Raw genomic sequence first — 27,224 nt, 5'->3', positions numbered from 1 at the left:
CCAGGGATGCAGGGATGGTTCAATATACGGAAATCCATCAACGTAATCCAGTATATAAATAAACTCAAAGACAAAAACCACATGATCATCTCGTTAGATGCCGAGAAAGCATTTGACAAAATCCAACACCCATTCATGATAAAAGTCTTGGAAAGATCAGGAATTCAAGGCCCATACCTAAACATGATAAAAGCAATCTACAGCAAACCAGTAGTCAGCATCAAAGTAAATGGTGAGAAGCTTGAAGCAATTCCACTAAAATCAGGGACTAGACAAGGCTGTCCACTCTCTCCCTACCTATTCAACATTGTACTTGAAGTCCTAGCCAGAGCAATTAGACAACAAAAGGAGATCAAGAGGATACAAATTGGAAAGGAAGAAGTCAAATTATCACTTTTTGCAGATGATATGATAGTATATATAAGTGACCCTAAAATTTCCACCAGAGAACTCCTAAGCCTGATAAACAGCTTCAGTGAAGTAGCTGGATATAAAATTAACTCAAACAAGTCAATGGCCTTTCTCTACACAAAGGACAAACAGGCTGAGAAAGAAATTAGGGAAACAACACCCTTCTCAATAGTCACAAATAATATAAAATACCTAGGCGTGACTCTAACTAAGGAAGTGAAAGATCTCTATGACAAGAACTTCAAGTCTCTGAAGAAAGAAATTAAAGAAGATCTCAGAAGATGTAAAGATCTCCCATGCTCATGGATCGGCAGGATCAATATAGTAAAAATGGCTATCTTGCCAAAAGCAATCTACAGATTCAATGCAATCCCCATCAAAATTCCAACTCAATTCTTCAACGAATTAGAAAGAGCAATCGGCAGATTCATCTGGAATAACAAAAAACCTAGGATAGCAAAAACTCTTCTCAAGGATAGAAGAACCTCTGGTGGAATCATCATGCCTGACCTAAAGCTGTAGTACAGAGCAATTGTGATAAAAACTGCATGGTACTGGTATAGAGTCAGACAAGTAGACCAATGGAATAGAATTGAAGACCGAGAAATGAACCCACACACCTATGGTCACTTGATCTTCGACAAGGGAGCTAAAACCATCCAGTGGAAGAAAGACAGCATTTTCAACAATTGGTACTGGCACAACTGGTTGTTATCATGTAGAAGAATGCGAATCGATCCATACTTATCTCCTTGTACTAAGGTCAAATCTAAGTGGATCAAGGAACTTCATATAAAACCAGAGACACTGAAACTTATAGAGGAGAAAGTGGGGAAAAGCCTTGAAGATATGGGCACAGGGGAAAAATTCCTGAACAGAAGAGCAATGGCTTGTGCTGTAAGATCGAGAATTGAAGAATGGGACCTAATGAAACTCCAAAGTTTCTGCAAGGCAAAAGACACCGTCAATAAGACAAAAAGACCACCAACAGATTGGGAAAGGATCTTTACCTATCCTAAATCAGATAGGGGACTAATATCCAACATATATAAAGAACTCAAGAAGGTGGACTTCAGAAAATCAAATAACCCCATTAAAAAATGGGGCTCAGAACTGAACAAAGAATTCTCACCTGAGGAATACCGAATGGCAGAGAAGCACCTGAAAAAATGTTCAACATCCTTAATCATCAGGGAAATGCAAATCAAACCTAGACCATTGAGCACAGAAATGCTAGAAGGAGGATTCCCATGTCAAATCTTCCAACCAATCTAGATTTGCTGGTTACACCTCTGTGATGCTGGCCTGAAGGCTGACCCCTAGGTGGCCCTGGAGAGTCACTTTGTAGGTACAACAAGGTGTAGGTAGAAGGAGCTGAGAATGGCAGAGAAGGACTGAGTAAAGGTTGGGGGAGTGGCTCTAAAAGCGAAGGTCAGCTGTACAGCAGGATTTGGGTTGCATAATATTAAGCAAACAGTCTTATACTGCCTGCACCCCAGATAGAAGCTCATCAAAGAGCACGCTTCATGCTCTAGCACTTGTCAAGGGCAGAGTGATGTGTATCGGAATTGCTTCCTACCAGAGATTTAGGTACCAGTGACTGAGGCTAGCCAGAAAATAACCCTCCCAGTCATAGTTTTCACTTCTTACTGGGAAGAAGACTATTTAATATTCTGAGAATAATCAGCACATCTATTATACATTTATTATATTATAAACAACCAGATAATGAATCACTTCAGGCACATAGAAAATAACTGCCAGGAAGAAACGGGAACACCACATTAATGAAAATATACAAAATTATTCCAGAAATTATGCTTAATGATATGATCAAGATACAGAGGAATGACTATTGTGTGATTCTGCCTACATTATTTGCAAATTCAAAGACAGAAAATATAACAGTGTTTACCAGGGGGTGGAGGAAGAGAGAGCAGTCATTAAATGAGTTTGGTTTTTGTGGAAGATGGAGATTATTACAGAGTTTTTAGTATGGACAATGGTGATGGCTACAAAATATTTTGAACATATTTAAACCAACAGACTATTCACTTTGAATGGCTAAAGTAATGAATATTGTATATATTTAGTCTATTTAGAAACTTATGCTAGAAGTTGCTGTTAAGATTCAGCAAATGATGACAACTGCAGATAAACATGCAAAGAAATAAGTTGGGTTCCTCCATCACACCTGATATAAAGACTGAGTAAAAGTGGACCCGACACCTATATTCAGGGCAAATACTGCTAAGTTCTTAGGAGAAAAGGTAAGCAAAGAAAAGTCACAAACTTTTAGTTTTGGACTAGGCTTTTAGACATGACTAAAAGCAAAAATAATTGAAGAAAAATCATGCCTCATCAAAATTTAAAACTTCTGTGCTTCAAACATCTCAAAGAAAGTGGGATGATAGAGAGTTCACTGCATGGGAGAAACTGTTTGCAGTCAGATAAGGAATCATTCAGTACAAGTGAAGGACGTGTGTAACTCAACTACCAGCACACATATGAAAGTGTGATCGGTTTCTGTAACTAAGGGAATGTGAATGAAACACAGTTAGATATGACTTTACCATCCCCAACACCCTAAAGTCCAGGAAATAAGTGCCAGTAAGAATGCAGAAAAATGGAAACCCTAGTACACTGGATGAAGTGCAAAATAGTGTTATAATGGAAGAAAGGCGAGCAGGTTGAAATTAATGAACTAAAAGGCAAAAAAAATCAATAGAGAATATTAAATCAAAGCCAGGCTTATGAAAAGCTAAAAGAACACACTGATGAATACCCAAGATATAATTTGCAAAACACATGAAACTCAAGAAGGAAGACCAAAGTGTGGATACTTCATTCCTTCTTAAAAGGGGAAACAAAATACCTGTGGAAGGAGTTACAGAGACAATGTTCAGAGCAGAGACTGAAGGAATGACCATCCAGAGACTGAAAAATGACATCCAGCCCCACCTGGGGATCCATCCCATAAACAACCACCAAACCCAGACACTATTGCAGATGCCAACAAGAGCTTGCTGACAGGAGCCTGATATAGCAGTCCCATGAGAGGCTCTGCCAGTGCCTGACAAATACAGAAGTGTATGCTTACAGCCATCCATTGGATGGAGCACAGGGTCCCCAGTGAAAGAGCTAGAGAAAGTACCCAAAGAGCTGAAGGGGTTTGCAATCCCCTAGGAGGAACAACAATATGAACCAACCAGGACCCCCAGAGCTCCCTGGGACTAAACCAGCAATCAAAGAAAACACATGGTGGGACTCATGGCTCTACTTGCATATGTTGCAGAGGTTGGCCTAGTCAGTCATCAATGGGAGGAGAGGTCCTTGGTCCTGTGAAGGTTCTATACCCCAGCATAGGGGAATGCCAGGACCAGGAAGCAGGAGTGGGTGAGTTGGGGAGCAGGGGGAGGTTGGGAGGGGATAGGAGATTCTCGGAGAGGAAACTAGGAAAGGGGAGAACATTTGAAATGTAAATAAAGAAAATATCTAATAAATAAAAAAGAAAACAACACTGAGGAGAATGCTAGTCATGAAATACTACAGATTATACAAGTAGGCAAACTATACAGACACAGTTGTTGAGGGCACATAGTGAACAACACTGAGAAAGAAGAGTGACTAAAAGTGTAGGGTTTCTTTTTTTTCTTTCTGAAAGATAAAAAAGTAAAATTGACTTTAGAAAATATATTGTAAAAATTGTTGAATTGTGTCATTTAAAGTAGTGAATTATATAAGATACAAATTATATGGATGCTATTGTACAAATATTTAAATACTTATAAAGTCAAAGGACACAAAACCCTTTTTTACTGATTAAAAGACTTATAAATTATTCATTAAAAAATCCTAAAAGTAGGAACTAGGGACCCTAGACAGGTATTTCTAAAGGGCTCTGAAGTGGGTCTGAAAGGTGACAGGCTGTACTGCCTAGACATCTCAGAGTCCAAATAATGGTAGCAAAGTGGGATTCTGAGGCCTGGCAAAAGCCAAGGGAACAAAAGAAAGCTTTCTCTTTTACTATAGTAGCAGGGCACAAAAGCACAACAGAGACCACTATGCAGAGTCCAGTCCCAGCTTCTCAACTGAGGCAACAGTTGGCCACCCACAGTTTTGTACAACTTGGTATTTGAGGGCAGCTCAATATACCTACAATGGCTTCAGAGAGTTGCAGATCTATCCAACCCTGCTCCATCAGTAGAGAGCCACAAATAAGGTAGATTGATCTATCAGCTGGGCTTTGTGGTATAAGGAGGCTTAGCACAGAGACAAAGGGTGCACACAGATTTGAGCCAACAGAATTTTCCATCTGAAATTATGGAGGCGATCAATCAGGAATCCTATCCAAAACCCCTCCACTTTAGGACCAAAAGCAACAAAAAAATATTCTCTGACAAAGGAAAACTATAAAATTGGTTGCTGGAAGATGTATCCATAGATAATGTAAAGGGAGCTCTTGAAATAGAAAATCACACCAGAAGGAGAAGACAGTGAGAAGACAATGCATTAAGCACAGCACATCATTTTCACCTTAATCAAGCTTTAAATCAAATTTATAAGCGGAATATGAATGATCACAATCAGATTGGTATTCAGTGACCACAGGGAATATAGTTGAGAATCCACAAAACTCACAGCCTGTCCTTTACAAGGCAATAGGAAAATAAACTACACTACAGTCATCACATTGAGTACAATTCAGTCATATAAAGGGTATACAGACACATGTAACAACTGGATGGCTTTACAGAAGTGTTAAATGCTAGCCATATTCAATTATATAACACTCTTAACTGAAAACTTATAAATCATAAAAGAGAAAATGCATTGGTGGTTGCCAGGAGCTAGTGCTGAAGCAAAAGGAGAAGCATGGTTCTAAGATGAAAGTGTTGGTGCACGGCCATGATGCTGAGCTCCATGTGATAAAGTCGCTGCAGCATGCACATGCGCACCTCCTGAAGCGAGAGCTGCATCAGGGCTAGATTTCTGCCTTTCACTGATTAATAACAATGCACAGCACCATATAACAATAACAATGCACAGCACCATAGGAGGTGGAAGGCAGATTCCTGGGAACTCCATGTTCTCTATAATTTCTTGTTGGAGGTTGAGGAGGCATTCCTAGAAACTCTGACTTTCTCTGTAATTTACTGTGGCTATATTTCCCCATATTTCCTTCAAAATAAAGAGTTAATTTTTTTATCAATTAATAGCTAAAAGTTTTGACTGAGATTTAAAAAGATTTTTACAATTAAAAAATTTTAAATAAGTCTGTCAAAAACAGTGAAAATGAACTAGTATAATTTAAAGCATGACTGAAAGAATACTTGGAGGAAAAAGGTAAGGAGTACTTGAAACAGTAACATAGTGCAGCAAAAATATACTCGAGGACAAATAAGTAAAATTCTAATTTTATTCAAATGTTATTAATAATGAAAATTCCAAACGTATGAAAAATGTTTGCGAAAATGTAAAAGACTATGGAGGAAGAGTGTTTACCTGAACTGGAGCCCTTGGTGACAGTTCACCTGCCTCCTTAGACCATCTGTGATTTATACTTAACACCTGGGTTTCCCCGGAGGCACCAGACCAGCTCATGCCTACAAGACTGACACTCACTAAGAGTCAGGATAATCATGCTGTACATTGCTGGGTCACTAAGCACATTTCTGGGTCTTCACAGGAACAGATGCTCAGCTTGCATTTCACAAGTGGAACTTGCTCCAAGAGCCTCTCCATTTAACGGCCATACTCAGCATGTTTTCCCCACACAGAACTCTACCTGTGTATTGTAGTGACAATTTCAGAGCTTTGGTTTCTTTAAAAGACACAGAAATATTATGGGGATATGTTTTCATTTTGATCCCAGGTGTGGGCATATGGAGCTGTTTTGGACTGTCAGCTGTTTTGGACTGACTATGATTTGCCTTGTGCTCTAGTAGGGGAGTGATTTTACCAGGTGCAGAGAGTTTCTGTGGTTGTGTAATGTTTGGAACGCTGTGCACTTTTCAAAGGGTATATAAATCCTAGGGCTCTGAGAGGCAGGGTGGGGTGTTGTTGTTTGTTTGTTGATTGTTGTTAGTTGCAGTTAGTCCTAAGCAAAGAAGAAACAACAAAAAGAAACTGGATATTCTGACAGCAAGATCAAACTTGCCCCAAGGAACTTGGAAGTCTGTAGTCAGCAGAATGTTACTCTCTTTCTGACCCCTGACTTTATTCAGAGATCGCTTTCCTTCCCCCTCTACCCTTTTTTCTCTCTTATCTAGTGTTAGGGGGTTGAAAGGATGAAAGAAAAGGGTAGAGAAGGGTGGAAGAACAAGAACCCACAAAAGAACCAAAAAAAAAACTGGCCAGTTTGTTTAGCAAGTTTCCAAGTTCTGTGGCCTCTAGTGACCCATGAAGGCCAGATGTGGATCTGAGGTCTTCTGACACAACTTCCTTGAAAGGTAGATTTCTCCTTTTATGCATCATTAGCATTTAAGTACTCTGTTAGCTTTTGCAACATCTGGCAGAATGTAGAACACTTGGTCGATTCGAAAGAGACCCTTTACTCACAAAGTTCAACATGGCCAGTCACAGCCCGGCTACAATGCCAACACTTCAGCCAAAGAAAGGGCTGCATATTGGGTGTTATTTCTCGCTTATATTTCACCAGCTCACTGTGCTCAGCTATAACAATGGTTCTAGGCATGTCAAGCATGTTCAATGGCTGAGAAAGCAGCAAGTGGACCTTATTTTACAGCCAGGCTGCCGGGGAGAGGGCAATCCCAGTTCCCAGCAGTTTTCTGTTGGGGATCCTCACCCTCCCTCTCAGAGGCTCTGTTTAGGGCTGTGCAGGTACACCCTGCTCATGCTGCTGGAGAGGAACCCAGTCTTCTGCCCAGAGCACTTCTCCTAGCTAAGAATTGGCTGCTTCTAGAAGGCTTGCCATACATATGAACAGTTAGCAGGAGATTCCCTCTACAGTTTACACTCACCGTTCTATGCCCCAAATAGACTTTCTTGAGTAGGAAAGAGCTGCAAGTATATTGAGTCCTATGAATCGCAGATAGCCTACAACCTGCCTTACATATGTCAAGCAGGAAAAATGAGTCATTTTGTTAGCCACATAGCTATGACATACTTTGTAGCTCTTTCTTCTGCTCCTATATTTCAACTTGAGAAAAGGTTTAATATATCCTCTAGGACCCTAGAGAACTAGGTTAAGCACATAAAATACCATGTAAATGACAGTGTGAATGAACATACAGTCTGTACATAACTGAGTCCTGGAGTTGAGTAATATAGAATTAAATAGACTTCTCATTTTATATTTCTTAAGTAAACCTGAACACCTCCATGGGTACAGGTACACATTGACATAACACACTGGCCTAAGAGAAAGGCCATATCCTTATCTTACAGAGGCCAGTAAAATTTTCTTATTGCATATTAACACATAGAATTTTTGTTCTTTTTAAAACTTTAATATTCATTCATTCATTCATTCATTTTTTATGTCTGTATGCATGTGGGTGCATGTGTGCATTTTTTAAAACAAAGGAAGAGTTTGGATTTGCAAGCATATGAATTTCAAGTGCTGATGCCACTTTTATTAAATGCAGTCTAACTGCTTGGAAACCCAGGCACACACAGGCTCATTTCCTTTCTCCTCAGGCAGGTTCCACGATCGACAACATTTTCATTTTAACAGTCCTCATTACTGGTATCATTTAATAGTTGAGGGTTTGCTCAAGTCAACATCAATCTTGCTGATACTGCAAACACTTTAGAGTGTGTTGACACAACACAGTCTAAACCCATAGCTAGGAAACGTAAGAATTTAAAAACCATTCCCTCCCGGATCATGTCACAATGTGCGAAGAACATCTCTCTCCAGTTATACAGTCCTGTTAGGAAGACACAGGGCTCTTAACCATGACCTCCTAATCCCTTCTATAACATGTCATCTGTCCTCCTGCACATCACCTGCACGGTGTCCATGGCATCAGAAATCACCTAATTCTGGAAAAATTTATCCGGAAGACACGTTTCTAATCCCTTATCTACAAATAGTCCTTTATCACAACTTCATCTTAAGTAAAAAGAAGTCTTTTCCACAGAAGAAGCAAGAAAAACACACTGTGAATAAAATTCCCCTTTAATCAACTTTTAAATGTCTTTGGATAAATCGAAATTACAAATGAAAGTATCTCTTTACCTGATTGGAGTATCTCATGCTCACGTTACGTTGATTCTGAAGTGGGACAAAGCGCTGGACAGGGTCAATGTCTTTAGGGCTGATTAACTCATCAGCTGCAAAAAGAAAAAAGAAATGAAGGGACATCATCAATAAAGCAGAACATACCAAACACAAACAACTCTGTGAGCCGTTTCACTCAACAAGAGGAAAATATCCATTCTTCTCCCAGCATATTCTCTGAGAAACAAGATACGGTAGGGCATAAGATAAATGCAAGGATTGAAACAGTAGAAAGTATATTCTTTCACTATAATGAAATAAAACAAGAAGCTAGTGACAAAGGAAATTCACAAATCAATGAACATAAGGAAATTCAGTGACCTTCTCATAAATAACCAATGGTCAAGTGGAAAAATCAAAGCAAAATGAGAAAGTCCTTCTAGGGCCGGGTTATAGAGCTTTTGCTAGCATACACATGGTTCTACTCCCAAAGCCACTCAGGCCAAACAAGAGGTAGAGGATGCAGAAGGAGCACCGCTCATGGTGAAATCATCACCATTTGTGTACATATTAAATAGAGCCAAATATAAAAGCAATACCCTAGTTCCTATCTGCAGATGGAAATTTCAGGAGAAGATTAAATAAAAGACAGAAGAATGGAAATGATTAAGGTTGAAATTAATGAACTAAAAGGCAAAAAAATCACTAGAGAATATTAAATCAAAGCTAGGCTCATGAAAAGCTAAAAGAACACACTGATGAATGGCTAAATTGATCTGAAGATACAAACAAGAACAAAGAGTGACAGAAAACATCCAAACACTTAGGTGGGAACACTCTGTCCGACCTAAGTGTGCTCAGAGAACAATACGTGTATGACCACGAGCTAGGCAACCTGGGTGAGATGGTAAATCCTGGAAAGACACAAACTCTGGAAAGGAGCTCAAGAAGAATACACAGAAAGAATTGAGCACATTTATAAAAAGTAAAGGGATTAAGGCTTTAAACTCTCACACACATTCATACACATCCTACTTTATACACACATATGAAACACACACACTCATACACACAAACACATACATACACACACCGTGCACACACATACACACACACACGCACATGTGTACACGTACACACACCTGCACATACACACTCATACATGTACAAAAACAACCAGTTTAAGGTTTCATTGGTGATGTTAAACAAATAGTTAAAAGAAGAATTAAAATCAATTGTTCATAAACTTTTGCACAGATAAAAGGGTAAACATTTTCTAGTTCACAATTGCCAAGTTATACGGAAACTATAAACCCAAAATTCCTATGAATATACATGCATAATTTTTTTTTTCGAAAAAGGTTTCTTTGTGTAGGCTTGGCTGTCCTAGAACTCACTCTGTACACTAGGCTGGCCTTGAAATTACAGAGATCCGCCTACCTCTGCCTCCAAGTGCTACACACAAACTCTTAACAAAGTGTTAGGAATTAACATTTAAAAGGAATTATATACCAAGATCACATAGGATTTACCAAATGCAAAGACAGTTTAATTACAAAATATCAATTATTATATTACAACATATCAATATAAAATTCTTGTTTGTATATGTTGTTCCCTGGACAGTTTTGAAACTCAGGGAGAGACTACATATACAAAGTAAAATAAGAAGCCACATGTAAGTGCTAAACTGTAAGCCTGTTAGAAGTACGTTCTGTTGACTTACATTTCATAAATGTTTTATCCTTTTATTCTTCAAAAAACACTATTGATAAAGTGAAATGATAGCCCAGTGAATGGTAGAAAATAATATCAAATTGTGTTCCTAAAGGGACCTATATTTAGAATATATAATAAACTCTTATAAGTCAACAATGACAAAACTTCAACTTAAAAGTAGCCACATATCTGAATTCCTCCAAAGAAATTACCAATAAACATACGAAAAATTGCTTAGCAACATTAATAATTTGGAGAATGTTAAAAAATACCCAGATGAGATACCAATTCACACCTATCAGGATAGATATATTATTGATAACAACAATTTAAAATAGTTAAGAACAAAACTTGGTAAGGATGTAAAGAATGTAGAACCTCAGAATTTGTTGGCAGGAAAGCAAAAGCATGCCATTGAGTTGGAAAGAATCTAGAAAAGTTGCTCAAAATGTGAAGACATAAAAGCTAGCTTATGACTAATATCCTTTACTACATGTACATCTCATAGGAATGAAAAATGTCAAATAATTTATATGTGAAAGTTACAAGTAACATTATTTATGATAGTTTCCAAATGGAAACAACCCAAATGTTGAAGCAGAACAGCTGTGACTGGTGGCCACACCTTTAATCCCAGCAGAGCAAGGGGGCAAGGGGGCAGAGGGGGCAGAGGGGGCAGAGGGGGCAGAGGGGGCAGAGGGGGCAGAGGCAGAGGCAGAGAAGTCTTTGTTGAGTTTAAGGCCCACCTGGTAGCATACAAGTTCCAGGCTAGCCAGGGCTAATATAGCAAGACCCCGTCTCCCAAAACAAACAACAGATGAGGTGGGCCAAGACATGATGGCTTATCCTAAGGTCAGACTACAGCACTGTATGCGGTCTGCTGTGTGTAAAAGGATAACACCAGTCATAATGTAAGATTAAGTTTCAAAAATTCAAATTATTATTCAATCAATTAATTAAATGAGGCTGTATTTATGTAAAGGGATGTTCTCTGCCATAAAAGAGAATAAAATTCTGATACAGGATTCAAAATAGATGAGTCTTGAAAACAATATGCTAAGCTGGAGAAGTCAGACTTTTATGTCTGACTTCTATATGTGACTGAGCTTATGGGATGTTCAGGAGATTCGTGATGGCCAAGTACAGGTGGGTCTGGCTAGCAGGTCAGTGGTTGGAGAAAAGTATGTGATGAAAATGTTTTGAAACCGAACATGGTGACAAACAAACAACTCTGGGAATAAACTAAAACAACTAAGTTCCCAGTAGGTAAAATGCACACACAGCACAAGAATTATACAGCAACAAAGGTATTCTAAAACATGCTCATGTGACCACGGGAAGAAGCACTTCTGTCCCGTACTGTCACACAGACATTCACCGGATATAAAACTCTAGAACGATGCTAGGAAATGGCATTTCCAAAAAGCACCGGTGAGCAGGCATCCCCGGCCTCAATCACAGTGCACCCGGAAGCCCCTTCCATGTGGAGTCCTTGGGGGAACTTGTGATAAGATCTAGGCAGTGAGGGAGTCGGGGTCTAGATGGAAGGGTCAGGGTCAGGCATGTGGGGAAGAAGGCCACAGTCAGTCAGTGTTCCTCTGGTGTTTTGTAGAGCACACCTGGATGATGGCCACCATCACTGAGGCACACTGTAGCGAGGTTTCTGCAGGAGCTTGGAGGCACTGTGTTGGAGCGAGGTTGCAACAGGTAAACACTCCTGAAACGAGATTCTGCATAACTTCCTGGAATTCAGGTTGGAAGATACCATGCAAGTTTGTAGTGAGCACCACCTCCAGTACAGTCATGCTTACATTTGCACACTATCTTGTCTCTTTACATTTGTGTATCATACATGTTTATATTTGCATATTATCTTACATGTTTACATGTGCACATTATCTTTCTTATGTCCACACACCTATACATGATTAGTTAACTTTAAAAAATGAAAGTAAAGCCGGGCGGTGGTGGCGCATGCCTTTAATCCCAGCAGTTGGGAGGCAGAGGCAGGCGAATTTCTGAGTTCGAGGCCAGCCTGGTCTACAAAGTGAGTCCTAGGACAGCCAGGGCTACACAGAGAAACTCTGTCTCGAAAAAAAAAAAAAAACAAAACAAAAACAAACAAACAAAAAAAAACCCAATATGTACTCACTGATAAGTGGATATTAGCCCAGAAACTTAGAATAACCAAGATATAAGATACAATTTGCTAAACGCATGAAACTCAAGAAGATCGAAGACCAAAGTGTGGACACTTTGCCCCTTCTTAGAATTGGGAACAAAACACCCATGGAAGGAGGTACAGAGACAAAGTTTGGAGCTGTGACAAAAGGATGGACCATCTAGAGACTGCCATATCCAGGGATCCATCCCATAATCAGCTTACAAATGCTGACACCATTGCATACACTAGCAAGATTTTGCTGAAAGGACCCAGGATATAGCTGTCTCTTGTGAGACTATGCCAGGGCCTAGCAAACACATAAGTGGATGCTCACAGTCAGCTATTGGATGGATCATAGGGCCCCCAATGGAGGAGCTAGAGAAAGTACCCAAGGAGCTAAAGGGATCTGCAACCCTATAGGTAGAACAACATTATGAACTAACCAGTACCCCAGAGCTCTTGACTCTAGCTGCATATGTATCAAAAGATGGCCTAGTCGGCCAACACTGGAAAGAGAGGCCCATTGGACTTGCAAACTTTATATGCCCCAGTACAGGGGAACGCCAGGGTCAAAAAGTGGGAGTGGGTGGGTAGGGGAGTGGGGGGGAGGGTATGGGGGACTTTTGGAATAGCATTGGAAATGTAAATGAGGAAAATACCTAATAAAAATATTTAAAAAAAAGAAAAGAAAAAAAAAGAAATTAACTTCTACTAAAATGCATAGGCACACGCTATATTACACTCAGCCTATAGAATATGTGCATTAAATTTTTCATCTTTAGTTCTACTGTGATCATATAAAAACAACACCTGCTGAGTTTGCTATCAATGTGTTTATATCCACAGATCCTTGATTTATTTTATTTTATTTTTTAAAAGGACATTTCATTTTCCACAATTCTTTAGGTACTGCACTTTTAGTTAATGAATACTTCTGAAAAACAGACCAGGGAGGTAATGATGGTAAAATGCTCTGAAGCTTTGGAAATATTTTTCTATTATAGCTCTATTTTGTGATAACTCCCAAGCATGACTGTAATGTTGTCCAAGAAACAAAATCACCAAAGGATATTTTAGTAACTCCTGGAAATTCTTAATAATAATATGAAAATACTCCTAACAGCAGAAAAAAACAACAAGGGTAAAAACCCTTAAAAGATGAGTACTAAGTTCTTAGTGTTATCTGAACACTGAGCATCTATTAATTCTAACAACCTGTTCATTTTACAGAACACAAATACTTAAGCAAATTGCTCATAGCTAACATATAGCAGATGCACTTTTATTTAGAAAAAAAATTGTTTTCAAAATCCAAACCAAACACAAGCTTCATTGCAGCAGACATTTACATGTTAAGAATTTATTGATTTCAGTTTGGCTTATGATGCAGGGTTGATCTGTATATTGATCTCCTAAAAGAGCAAACCATTTGCTTAGTTCATTAATATCATCACTACGTTAAAAAAAAAAGTTCCACAACTGATAAGCACTATATAATATTTCGCTGTTATTATACAGAAATAAAATTCTTTTATTTTTTATTTCTAAATGATGACAGATCAATTAAGAAAAGCTATATCCTTAGGAAGCATAAATGCTAATCTACTAAAATAGATAATAAATCATCCGGTTAGTCAAGTCCTTGAGAGAATTATTTGCATTTTTTCAGGAATTACTGCTACTGCTATGTGTATCTGTGCATTCTAATTTATACAATGTGCATCCAGAATACCACAGGCTGTGTACTTTTTCCTCATGCCTACATCCCCAGTACCTGGCACAGTGCCTTTACCCCCAAAAGTAGAACCTCCTTAGACTGACTCACTAAATAAAACAAACTGATGGCATTAGCATGCATTAAAACACTAACTGTTGTCATTGCATTAATTTCCATAGTGGTAAGAGTGACAACACATGCACACGCACACACGCACACACACACACACACACACAAAATCATGACTTTTGTCCCTCAGGAAACAGAGGTACGGGTCCTTAGTGTGCAAGTTCAATGGCATACATTTTCTCATGAACAGAGATGAGCATGAAGAAAAGGTAAATGGTCAATGACTGAATATTTAGCATTACAATGAACAACAGACAAAAGAGGGATAGCTTTCTATAATAACAACACATTGCCCATCCTCAAAGGATCAAGTATTTCCAGGATAGGATTGTAAGTGAGGATGTAGTAAACAGCTGCCCTAGACCACTTGGTGAACAGAAAGAGAGGTGATTTGGTAATCATACTGCTGGGGCTGTCTAGGGGCGGGCTGGGGCAGAGAGTAGCAACTGTTGGGAAAAGCATTGCCAGGTTTATGGTCATGGGGTGCTGCTGATGGTATAGTGGTGTGAGGTGGTATGCATGAGCCTGAACCACTAGGGATCAAGAGCAGGGAGAGAGAATGGACCAGAGCAGCCGAGTAGCTAGCATTGGGGATTCTGAACTGCAGTTAACTCCTTTGGGTTAATCAGAAACTAGATGCCCATTGCCAGAATTAGCTAGCTATAGGTGATGGAAAGGGCAGTCATGTTTTTTTGTTTTGTTTTGTTTTTTGTTTTGTTTTGTTGGTTTTTTTTTTTTTTTTTCTTTTTCATGATAAACAGAAACTGGCTTCACAAGATTTCTGAGGAATGCTGAGTTTTGTTTCTCATTTCTTCTGCTTACCTGGTCAAAGTCTAGCCTAAGCTGAGCCCAGATTGTCATTTAGGACATTGTCAGTAGCACTGCCATTTAGGAAGGCAAGGTCCTAAATGGTCCTAACAAGGTCCAAAACGCAAAGTCCTTAAAATATAAAGGTTAAACTAGTCTTTGCATTTTGCAAGCAAAAAAGAGTTTGTAAAATATACCTTGACATTACCTCAGTTAGTTTTGAGTATTAAAATGCAAAACCAAAAAGTATTAAGATATACAACAGAGGCTAGAAAAGAGCTTCCCGTGCAGGCATGGGGACCTTGGTGTGATCCCTGGAATCAATATTTAAAAAGCCTGGCATGGTAGCATGTGCTTGCAATCCCAATGCTGGTAAGGCAGGGACAGAAAGATACCTGGAGTTTGAAAACTGCCATTCCAGTCTGATTCTCCTACACCAGACCTATGAAGGACAGTATCACAAAACAAAACAAAACAAAACAAAACAAAACAAAACAAAACAAAACAACAAAAACTAAGGTGGAGGACTTCTGGGGACTGGCACCCAAGGTGGACATCTGGTCTCCACAAGCAGGCCCTTGGTACAGTCTCCTGTGGAACACCTATGTAGCTCTGCTGAGTCAGCCTGGTTGTCTGAGTCTTGACTCAGAAGGAAGTCTATCTTTTCCTTCTATCTCTTTCACTCTGAGGCGGACCAAAGCCTAGGCAAGTTTCATCCAACACTTTGGTCTATCCCTCTCCCCATCTTCCTCTCTGTCCTCCCTTCCACCACCAAAGTTCCTTTCATCCTTGACATTCAGCTGATAATACTCTGCCATGGGGCTGCTTGTTGACCCTCTGTTGCTGAACATAACTCAGAGCACAGGGTCTTCCACCTGAGTCTCCAATCCCCTTCTACGGCCCAATGTCTGTTTTTCCTAACCCTAATAAAATTACCCTCAAACTTTCTTCTGAGTAAGTTCTTCATTTCTTTTATTGATAAGAACCGCAAAAGGGATCCTAATTTCCTTGGTAACACTATTATACCAAAATGGAATCAATTTTTTAAAATGGCTCAGCATCTAAAAGTACTCTCACAACAGACTAGTTTGGTTTTCAGCACCTATGTGAGGCAGGTCCACAAGGCAAGCTGTCTTTCACAGTCAGCGTATAAATGAAAACAAGACACAAGTTAGCCTTATTACGTACACAGAATGTTTGTTTGTTTTTTTTTTTTTTTCAGAATAACAAGACCACAAAGGATACAGATATAAGAAGCACTCAGCAGACTTGGGAATACACCCTCAGTTATAAATTGTTGTCACTCTGGGTAAGTTGCTTTCCCAGAGAAGCAATGAGAATTACTTAGGGTAATAATTGTGAAATTATAGTGAATTATGGATTATTGTGGAACACTGCCCAGGTTCAAGGCATATAGCTTTCTTTACATTACAATTTAGTAATTAATACACTTGAGATTCATAATAGTTAATTTTTATTGTCAACTTGATCAGATTAGGAAACACTGAGAGCACTGGGGCATACGTTTGACTGAGAGGACATTTCCAGTGGAGATTAATTTGGAAGAAGGCCTATCCTAAGTGTGGGTGGCACCATCCCGTAGGCACTCATCCTGTACTGAACAAGGTGGGGAAAGGAGAGCACAGGCGAGACACCAGGCCCACTGCCATGTGGGCATGCAGCTTCACGCTCACATGGCCACGATACTACTCCCACCATGATGAACAGGAAGTCCGTGAGCCAAAGTGAACCCCTCATCCTCCAAGGTGCTTCTCATAAGGTCACAGAAATTAGCAAAATTTCTACTTTTTGATAATTTTAATGAAAAATGTCTAGCCCTAGTAACAATTAAATAAAATGTTTTGGTTTTTTAAGAAAACCACTCATCTGTACAACAATGTGCTTATAATACCTGTGGTACACCTCAGGTAACTGCAGCCTGGTAGACACCCCAGGTAGAATGGCCACCATTAAGAAAACAAAAGACAGCAGAAGCTGGCCAGGATGTGGAAAGAGTAATCCTATGCACTGTTTATAGGAGTGTAAACTGTGCAACCACTACAGACATCAGTGTGGGGTCCTCAAAAAGTGAGAAATACCATGTGACATCTACACTACTCCTGAGCATATATCCAAAGAACTCTACAGACCACAGAGATACTTGCTCATCCACACTCCATGTTGTTCTATTTACAATAGCTCTGAACAAATCAACCTAGATGCCCAACAACTGATGAATGCACAGTGAAAATTATACATACATATATATATGAGTAACCCAGGCCCAGAAAGACAAGCACTGCATGTTCTTTCATCTGCAGATGCTAGCTTTGAGTTTTCAGGTTTGTATGTTCAATCTGGAGTGTCTGTAGAGGCCAGCAGGTCAGAAGATGCAAGGGAGAGTGAAGGTGAAGGCCATAGGAGGGCAGGTAATAGAACATATACAATAAGGATATAGGGGAGGAACACAGCATGGGAAGGTTTACGCCAAGATGGAGGTAAGAGGGAACCTTAATCCAAACCAAGAATATATGAGAAAGCTTTATGGAAACCTATCTACTGTCTAAGCTGTGTAAAAAATATAATTAAAAAGGAAAACTGAGGCTGGGTGTGGTACATGTCTATAATAACACCATTTGAGAGGCAGAGGTAGGCAGATCTCTGTGAGTTTGAGGCCAGCATGATCTATACAGCAAGTTCCAAGCTACCCAGAGCTACAAAGTAACATCCTGTCTCAAAAGAACAAGCCAAACTAAACCAGCAAATAAAAAACAATCAAACCTTTTCATGGATGGGTAATCAGCATGGGTAATCCTGCTCCCATAATCCACAAATTATTAAACAAAATTCCCAGTGCAAGTAGAGAAACCATTTTATGAGTTGGTCAATGTAGTCCCAGAGGCTCCCATAGGCCACTGCCATTGCTGCTGGCTGCTCACTAGAAATTACTAAAGACATCTATTACTATTACTAAAGATCATATTATGAATGATAATGATACCACATATGTCATTTAACAGAGAAAAAATGTTGGAACTGACCTGAAAGCTTCCTCCTTGCTCACAAGCTTTGGTAATACTGGGAAGTGCTATCCAGGGCAGGGGATGGGGGGGGGGGGGGCGCGTCAAAATGTCATCACCAGGTTACCCAGTATTACCTGTGTTTTACACTACCAGTCTGCCAGGTAAGCTGTATTAAGAGAAACAGGCATGGCTATATTGGGGGTAGCAAACAACTTGCTGACTTAACGTGAGGCCTGATCTACAGGATGGAATTCATGCTTAGTGTTATAAACCTGGTCAAAAGCCCATGACTGGGGGCTTCCTTCAGGAATCCTGTGTGCTGGAGGAATGGCAGACATGAAACTGTGAGCAGTGTAAGAGCAGAGGTTGAGGTCAAGAGGCACACCCCCCCCACACACACAAGGTGTTTACAGTTAAAGAAAAGATACCACATAGCCAACATTTGAAAGGAGCACACAGTAAAATTTATTTCTTAAAGACAAAAGAAGAAAAGCTATTAGGTGGGGACAGTTCCTCATAATAGACAAATAATATAGACAGCTTGGCAAGGATGTTTGGAGGATGGGAATTTGCAGTTTGCTGATGAAACAGCCATGATAAGAGTAACGAAAGATTGGTCAAGACTGAGTCACACTTTCGGTAATCTTTGGATTCAGCTTTTATAGGGGGTTAGACATGAAAATGTAAAAATATGTACTTGTATCCAATGACAAATACTGCAACCATAGGACTGAGTCCTGAAGATCTTCTCTTATGTGTGATGGTGACTGGATATGATCCTATAAGACTAGACATTAATTAAAAACTGATTTTGGAGCTGGACATAGTGGCACACACCTTTAACTCAGTACTAGAAGCAGAGGCAAGCAGGATCTTTGAGTTCAACATTAGCCTAGTCTATAATAGTGAATTCTAGGCTAGCCAGGGCTACACAGAGAAATTCCATCTAAAAAGCAACAAACTCTACTTGTACTTGACACAATATAATCATTATGAGAGCTGGTGTTTTGTTGGTTTTATTATTTGAAGAGACCATGACTCGAGAGAACCTACTACTAAGCTTATCTTGGTAAATGGACATGCTGCCAATGCCCTCTTCATAGTGTTTATATGTACACCCATAGATTAGTGTTGCTTCCAACCTTAGTCAGCAAAGCTGCTTTCTATAGTGGACAGTGGTTAAACAGTGACCTATAACCAGTCAAAAGAAGTGACTCAGTCATAAAAGAGACATCTCTATCACTCTCTCACCTGCCTGCCGCCTCAGTGCTCAGGGTATATGTACAAAGCGGGACAGAAAGAGTGGGAGGATGGCGAGGAGTATTTCACATGTCATTTGGGCCATTGCACTCAGGAATGCACATAAGCTGTGGATACACACACAAGACCTGCTCAAGACTGAGTGCAAGATCAGACCTATCAACACTTCTAGGTGGGTGGGAGGGAGGGGGGTGACTAGGGGTTATTGGCAATTAAGAACTGCAGGGGAGGGACAGGTATTTTTCTTTAGTGATATAACCACTGTAAAGTTGCCTATGCATCAGGAAATGAGCCCGGGCCCACACCAACAACCATGATTAAACCCAGTGGGTCATAGAGAATGAAATCATGACAGAAGCTGGACTAGCTGGGAAGAAGAAGGGCTCTAGATACTGTGGGAGGGAAGAATAGAAAGTAATGGAAGTAAATACGATCAGAATAAATTACATATTGTATGAAACTGTCAAAGAATAAATAAAAATATCAGGAGAAGGCTTAACTAAAACCAAGGAAGTATAAAAAAGCCTTACAGAAACCCACTACTTCATTAGCTACCTTAAAAAGAACTCTGTACTCTATAGCACAGTCTTACCTGATGGGTGTTAAAGTTTCCAATTTAAACAAGAGCTGAAATCACTACAGATGACAAGTCAAGTAGATCTTAAAATATATCATGTGATTTAAAATACACATTTATAATTTATTAAATAGAAATTCTGACTTTCTAGAAGTTCATTTTCTAAGAAAAAGAATATATTGTAAAAAAAATAATCATTTTCAAAAAATCATTTTGTGAATTCAGAAAACAGCATACATATTATCTTTCTTGATCACTACAATAAAAGGCAATAGCTCTGTTGCATAAAATTCATTTAGGGATACACATAGCATAGCATCCTCAGTAGATTCAGTAGGATAAAAACTGACCTGAACTAGTGAAAGTCAGAGTATTTCTAAAGATTCACTTTGCTATAAATCTCATGTAAAAATACTAACTCCAGTTAACTGCTTATAAAATATCATTGTGAAGGTATGAAGCTGAGGTTCCTTTAATGAATAAATACAACTTTATTAGTAAATATGGTATCTAGAATCTTATGACCATCCATGGACATTTGATGGGTTATAAAGAATTAGGGCAACAGTTAAATAACCCAGCTTGTAAATTCTCACCCTGCGCACACATTAGGATGATATGGCTAGGCCATCATGGTGGGGTACAACACAGCTTTTTCTCCTCCCAGAAGAAAATCTGCATATGGCTTCATGAAATGTGCCCCCTGTGTGCTCTCTAACGTGTTTCAGAACTTTGGTAGGAAGAGAGTCTTCTTTTAAGGTGGTTCAGAGCATTTCTTGATTGTTTTGGCCACTAAATAGAAATGGAAGCATGATTTTTACATTCCTGTGCACAAGAAAATGCTGCCTATGTTAACAACCTGCACACATCCAGCACTTTGATTTGGAGTGAGAATTGTCATGATTTTTCTGCTGAGGGAGAGCATTCTTAACTTCCTCCTCTTTAAAGATCAGTTTTACATGACCATGGGGAATGTAGCCAATTCTGGTTCCTGGTTTATCAGCTTTCGCCAGGGCATTTTTGAGGGGTTACCAGTCTTTCCAAATGCAACAACTCCAACCTCACTTGGTCACATGGTACAGGAGACTTGGAAAACACATAGAAAAGAAGAGAACTGAAAAGAGCATTGGTTTGAGTTGTTTCCCTGGTTTTTGTTTGCTCTTGTGTAACGTGTACAAAAACCTCAAACTGAACTCTGAGAATTTGGCCTCTGAAACCTTCATCCCTCAAGGATGATGAAAAGTAGCCAAAGATGATCCCTCTTCCAGCACAAACACACATTTAAATATAAATATTCAAAATTACAAAGACAATAGTATTGCATACAGTGAGAAGATTGGTCTTTTAGTCAGCTTGGTTCATTATCTGTCACATAGGGATTCTGACTCTAAAATGACAAACTTTTTGATAAAAATGTTATTAATACTAGACATTTTATAGAAGTATGGGATAGGAAGAAGCAGAGAAAGCTGATTGTCTTTGTTAAATTTGTTCATGCATATTCTGATTCAGTTGTAGAAATAGGTAAATAATTATTATTCAAATAATTGTAAATAAAGAGTTTTATTAAGCTAGTAGGTGAGAAAGAAAATTACCAACATATATTTACTGGAGAAAAAGAGGACTTTCAAAGATGACCATGTGGTTTACTGAAGCAATGGTCAAACATGCCTGTTAGAGTAAGTCAGAAACACACTCATAGCACACAAAATCAACCATAGTTTTCATAGCCTTCTGCTAGAAGCTCCAAGTGGAGTACAGACACAGTCATGCTGTGCTTGGCTTTCTGGAACTGTTGGACACCGTTGAGACCTTTCCAATGTAGACACTCCCCAAAGAACTAACTGTGCGAAGTTCCACCCAAATCCAATTCCACCCAAAGGAAAAACATAACCCCAAGGTATATTTATTCCTAACAACTTGATGACAGAGAAAGAAAATAAGTTCCAAAACTTCTCCACTTACCTAGGAGTTTTGCAATGATATAAAGAGCTTGTCCCCAAAGAAACAACTTCCCATCACGGCCACAGTTACTTGGAAACCGCTTCTGACTACCAGGGTTTCTTTTTTCACATTCTACAAAGTCAGCTGGCACATAATAGTACTTTGGCACAACAGGATATCCTATAGAATTAAAAACAAAACAAAATTAAAACAAAGCAGTGCTCTTTCCAAATTTCTCCTTGAAGAATCCTTGAGGACAGGGCAGCAAGGACAGGGGTGGCTTGTTGAGGATCAGATCTAGTGAACTATGGAGAAGTGTGACACTCTGATCCTCTCAGATATTGTTAAAATATATAAAACATATGAAGAAGACTTTCTTGACTTTAGAATGAATCCAATAGTATATTAGGCTTTAGGTAGCTATGTATGCGTATCTCCTCTAACAGCAAACAACTTTAGTGATCTCTCTCTCTCTCTCTCTCTCTCTCTCTCTCCCTCCCCCCCCCTCTCTATGTATGTGTGTGTGTGTGTGTGTGCGCGCGCACGTGTGAATATATATGTATATATAGTATATAGATATATAGATATTCAAAGCCATAAGAGAAGTTATTTTAAATAGGATTAGCCTATAGAAGCACTGTAAATGATATTATTTAATCTTTAATGAAGAATTATAATTCTGAGCCTTCTGTTGGTACAAATAAATACCTATTTATATATTAAGCCCATATTCTACTGTTCAGTATCGCTGAACAAAAGACAAAACAATCTTTTCTTACAACATTTTGCCGCCCTCCCTCCCTCCCTCCCTCCCTCCCTCCCTCCCTCCCTCCCTCCCTCCCTCCCTCCCACCTTTTCTGAGTGACAGTCCCTTCTCCCAGTAAGTACCAAGTGCATCTGGGAAGTGATAAAATAGGGAATCAGAGTGCCCAGAAGATGAAGGCTACAAGGTCATTCTGACACCCTGGCTACTCCACAAAGACCCACATCAAGGACATCACGCTTGTGAAGATGGATAAGCCAGGCAAGATGTCATCCAAAGTGCAGAAAGTCTCACTTCCTATACTCTGTGAACCCCCAGGGATATCATGCACTGTCTGGATGAGGCACCACAGCCAGCCCAGATGTGACCTTTCCCTCGGATCTTATGTGCTTGGATATGAAGTTCATCTCCTCTAAGAAGTGCAACAAGGTATACAAGGACCTGCTGGGGGAAACCATTCTGTGTGCTGGCGTTCCTGAATCTAAGACCAGCACGTGTGCAATGATGACTCAGGGGGTCCAGGGTGTGCAATGATACCCTTCAAGGTCGGGTGTCCTAGGGAACCTACCTGTGTGGCCAGCCCAACGCCCCAGGCATCTACACTCAAGTGTGCAAGTATAAATGGTGGCTAGATGAAACCATGAAAACCTATCGCTAATGTGCCAGGAGTTGAGCTGCGAGCCCCCAAGGTTGTGTTCATGGAGTAAGGACATTGTGGCAGCCCTGTAAAGTCCTGTCTGGCTTTACCTTTCCACCAAGACATAGCCAAACCTCAACACTGTGTTAAGTTTATAAACCAATCAGAACCCCAGAGACCTAAAAGCAAATCAAGACAAGAGACTAAGAAACCTGAGGGCTGTGGAAGATGCCAGAAGACTAAAGCTTTCCAATTCAAGAGCTGGGGATTCCTACAGTCCTTTATTGGAAAGTATCTTGGAACTGTGAGACCTTCATGCACTGCCTTTGACTCAGGCCATCCTTTTCTAGAGAGTTCTTTAAAAAAAATAGAACTAAGCTTGGATTATTGTAGAGGAAGAAAAGTATGGAAACTGTTAACATGTTCAAAATAGTAAACTATTTAAAAGGGAGTTCAATTTCTCTCATGATGAAGTTGTGAGAAATAATGCCTAAGGTGTAATGTTTAGCTTTATGCAAGAGAGACTGTTGTTGAATGATGTTTAATGGGGACTACATGCCAAATGAACACTGATGAGACAGAATAAAATCTAAGTGATACTGAGAAAAAAGAAAAAAAAAACTTTGAAAACTACACCTTTCAGAAATTAAATCTTTATTTAAGAGATGCCATGCAAGGTGCGGCAGACAGTTATTTTGTAACAGCAATCCGCAGTAAACTTATTTTTGTAATAAAATTAAACAAGAGCTTTGAAACTAGGCTGCCTTCTTCATGCATGAATCGATAGTGATATAGGTGTCTACAATCAGAGAAAGGGGTTATGGTCTATGAGGAATACTGTGAACAGAACTCTGAACATGAAGCCATAGAGTATGATAGGTAACCACTTTCATGTGTCCATGATCCCTTCCTGAATACTAAAAGGCCTGATTCCAGAAATTTCAAATATTTCATTATTGTATAATTACTTAAGGAGACAAGTACATATTGAAAACACAACTCCTTTGAAAATTTAGTATTAATTTTTAATTTAAAAATCTTCATCCATGAAGATATTATAACTTTTAACATTACAAGCACTGAAAGGGTAAAACAAAATATGAAGTATTTAATTAAAGTATTCCTGGAATCCTGCGTGTGCAGGCACACACATGCACAGGAACACAGAGTCACAAAGTTCATGTGCAACAGGAATGGGGCCCAGTACTGTGAATGACAGTTCATGCATCATGCCCATCAGACTATGTATATGCTTTGTTTTTTTTTTTTTTCTTTCCATTTTTTATTAGGTATTTAGCTCATTTACATTTCCAATGCTATACCAAAAGTCCCCCATACCCACCCACCCCCACTCCCCTACCCGCCCACTCCCCCTTTTTGGCCCTGGCGTTCCCCTGTTCTGGGGCATATAAAGTTTGCAAGTCCAATGGGCCTCTCTTTCCAGTGATGGCCGACTAGGCCATCTTTTGATACATATGCAGCTAGAGTCAAGAGCTCCGGGGTACTGGTTAGTTCATAATGTTGATCCACCTATAGGGTTGCAGATCCCTTTAGCTCCTTGGGTACTTTCTCTAGCTCCTCCATTGGGAGCCCTGTGATCCATCCATTAGCTGACTGTGGGCATCCACTTCTGTGTTTGCTAGGCCCCGGCATAGTCTCACAAGAGACAGCTACATCTGGGTCCTTTCGATAAAATCTTGCTAGTGTATGCAATGGTGTCAGCGTTTGGATGCTGATTATGGGGTGGTTCCCTGGATAAGGCAGTCTCTACATGGTCCATCCTTTCATCTCAGCTCCAAACTTTGTCTCTGTAACTCCTTCCAAGGGTGTTTTGTTCCCACTTCTAAGGAGGGGCATAGTGTCCACACTTCAGTCTTCATTTTTCTTGAGTTTCATGTGTTTAGGAAATTGTATCTTATATCTTGGGTATCCTAGGTTTTGGGCTAATATCCACTTATCAGTGAGTACATATTGTGTGAGTTCCTTTGTGAATGTGTTACCTCACTCAGGATGATGCCCTCCAGGTCCATCCATTTGGCTAGGAATTTCATAAATTCATTCTTTTTAATAGCTGAGTATTACTCCATTGTGTAGATGTACCACATTTTCTGTATCCATTCCTCTGTTGAGGGGCATCTGGGTTCTTTCCAGCTTCTGGCTATTATAAATAAGGCTGCTATGAACATAGTGGAGGATGTGTCCTTCTTACCAGTTGGGGCATCTTCTGGATATATGCCCAGGAGAGGTATTGCTGGATCCTCCGGTAGTACTATGTCCAATTTTCTGAGGAACCGCCAGACGGATTTCCAGAGAGGTTGTACAAGCCTGCAATCCCACCAACAATGGAGGAGTGTTCCTCTTTCTCCACATCCTCGCCAGCATCTGCTTTCACCTGAATTTTTGATCTTAGACATTCTGACTGGTGTGAGGTGGAATCTCAGGGTTGTTTTGATTTGCATTTCCCTGATGATTAAGGATGTTGAACATTTTTTCAGGTGCTTCTCTGCCATTCGGTATTCCTCAGGTGAGAATTCTTTGTTCAGTTCTGAGCCCCATTTTTTAATGGGGTTATTTGATTTTCTGAAGTCCACCTTCTTGAGTTCTTTATATATGTTGGATATTAGTCCCCTATCTGATTTAGGATAGGTAAAGATCCTTTCCCAATCTGTTGGTGGTCTCTTTGTCTTATTGACGGTGTCTTTTGCCTTGCAGAAACTTTGGAGTTTCATTAGGTCCCATTTGTCAATTCTCGATCTTACAGCACAAGCCATTGCTGTTCTGTTCAGGAATTTTTCCCCTGTGCCCATATCTTCAAGGCTTTTCCCCACTTTCTCCTCTATAAGTTTCAGTGTCTCTGGTTTTATGTGAAGTTCTTTGATCCATTTAGATTTGACCTTAGTACAAGTAGATAAGTATGGATCGATTCGCATTCTTCTACATGATAACAACCAGTTGTGCCAGCACCATTTGTTGAAAATGCTGTCTTTCTTCCACTGCATGGTTTTAGCTCCCTTGTCGAAGATCAAGTGACCATAGGTGTGTGGGTTCATTTCTGGGTCTTCAATTCTATTCCATTGGTCTACTTGTCTGTCTCTATACCAGTACCATGCAGTTTTTACCACAATTGCTCTGTAGTAAAGCTTTAGGTCAGGCATGGTGATTCCACCAGAGGTTCTTTTATTCTTGAGAAGAGTTTTTGCTATCCTAGGTTTTTTGTTATTCCAGATGAATTTGAAAATTGCTCCTTCTAATTCGTTGAAGAATTGAGTTGGAATTTTGATGGGGATTGCATTGAATCTGTAGATTGCTTTTGGCAAGATAGCCATTTATACAATATTGATCCTGCCAATCCATGAGCATGGGAGATCTTTCCATCTTCTGAGATCTTCTTTAATTTCTTTCTTCAGAGACTTGAAGTTTTTATCATACAGATCTTTCACTTCCTTAGTTAGAGTCACGCCGAGATATTTTATATTATTTGTGACTATTGAGAAGGGTGTTGTTTCCCTAATTTCTTTCTCAGCCTGTTTATTCTTTGTGTAGAGAAAGGCCATTGACTTGTTTGAGTTAATTTTATATCCAGCTACTTCACCGAAGCTGTTTATCAGGTTTAGGAGTTCTCTGGTGGAATTTTTAGGGTCACTTATATATACTATCATATCATCTGCAAAAAGTGATATTTTGACTTCCTCCTTTCCAATTTGTATCCCCTTGATCTCCTTTTGTTGTCGAATTGCTCTGGCTAATACTTCAAGTACTATGTTGAAAAGGTAGGGAGAAAGTGGGCAGCCTTGTCTAGTCCCTGATTTTAGTGGGATTGCTTCCAGCTTCTCTCCATTTACTTTGATGTTGGCTACTGGTTTGCTGTAGATTGCTTTTATCATG

At 39.6% G+C, this 27,224-nt stretch overlaps 1 protein-coding gene and 1 pseudogene across 11 annotated transcripts in view; one reads left to right on the top strand and one right to left on the bottom strand.

Annotated features, from left to right (window-relative positions):
- Positions 1-27,224, bottom strand: part of Phkb (phosphorylase kinase beta) — a 223,399-nt gene that overhangs the window by 84,637 nt on the left and 111,538 nt on the right. For all 11 annotated transcript variants that reach the window (XR_001778385.2, XR_878767.3, XR_001778386.2 and 8 more), the window contains 2 exons: positions 21,961-22,119; positions 8,618-8,712 (listed from right to left, as the gene is read on the bottom strand). Coding sequence is in view for 8 of the 11 variants with exons in the window: in XM_006530531.4 (XP_006530594.1) it covers positions 8,618-8,712; positions 21,961-22,119 (254 nt within the window). In the remaining 3 variants the exon portion in view is untranslated. The remainder of the gene's footprint in view (positions 1-8,617; positions 8,713-21,960; positions 22,120-27,224) is intronic.
- Gm19171 (predicted gene, 19171) lies at positions 22,820-23,555 on the top strand (annotated as a pseudogene).

This window comes from Mus musculus, chromosome 8 (genome assembly GCF_000001635.26).
Source record: "Mus musculus strain C57BL/6J chromosome 8, GRCm38.p6 C57BL/6J".
NCBI classification, from domain to species: domain Eukaryota; kingdom Metazoa; phylum Chordata; class Mammalia; order Rodentia; family Muridae; genus Mus; species Mus musculus.
Note: the sequence above shows the minus strand (reverse complement) of the source record. Positions and strands in the feature narration are given on the sequence as shown.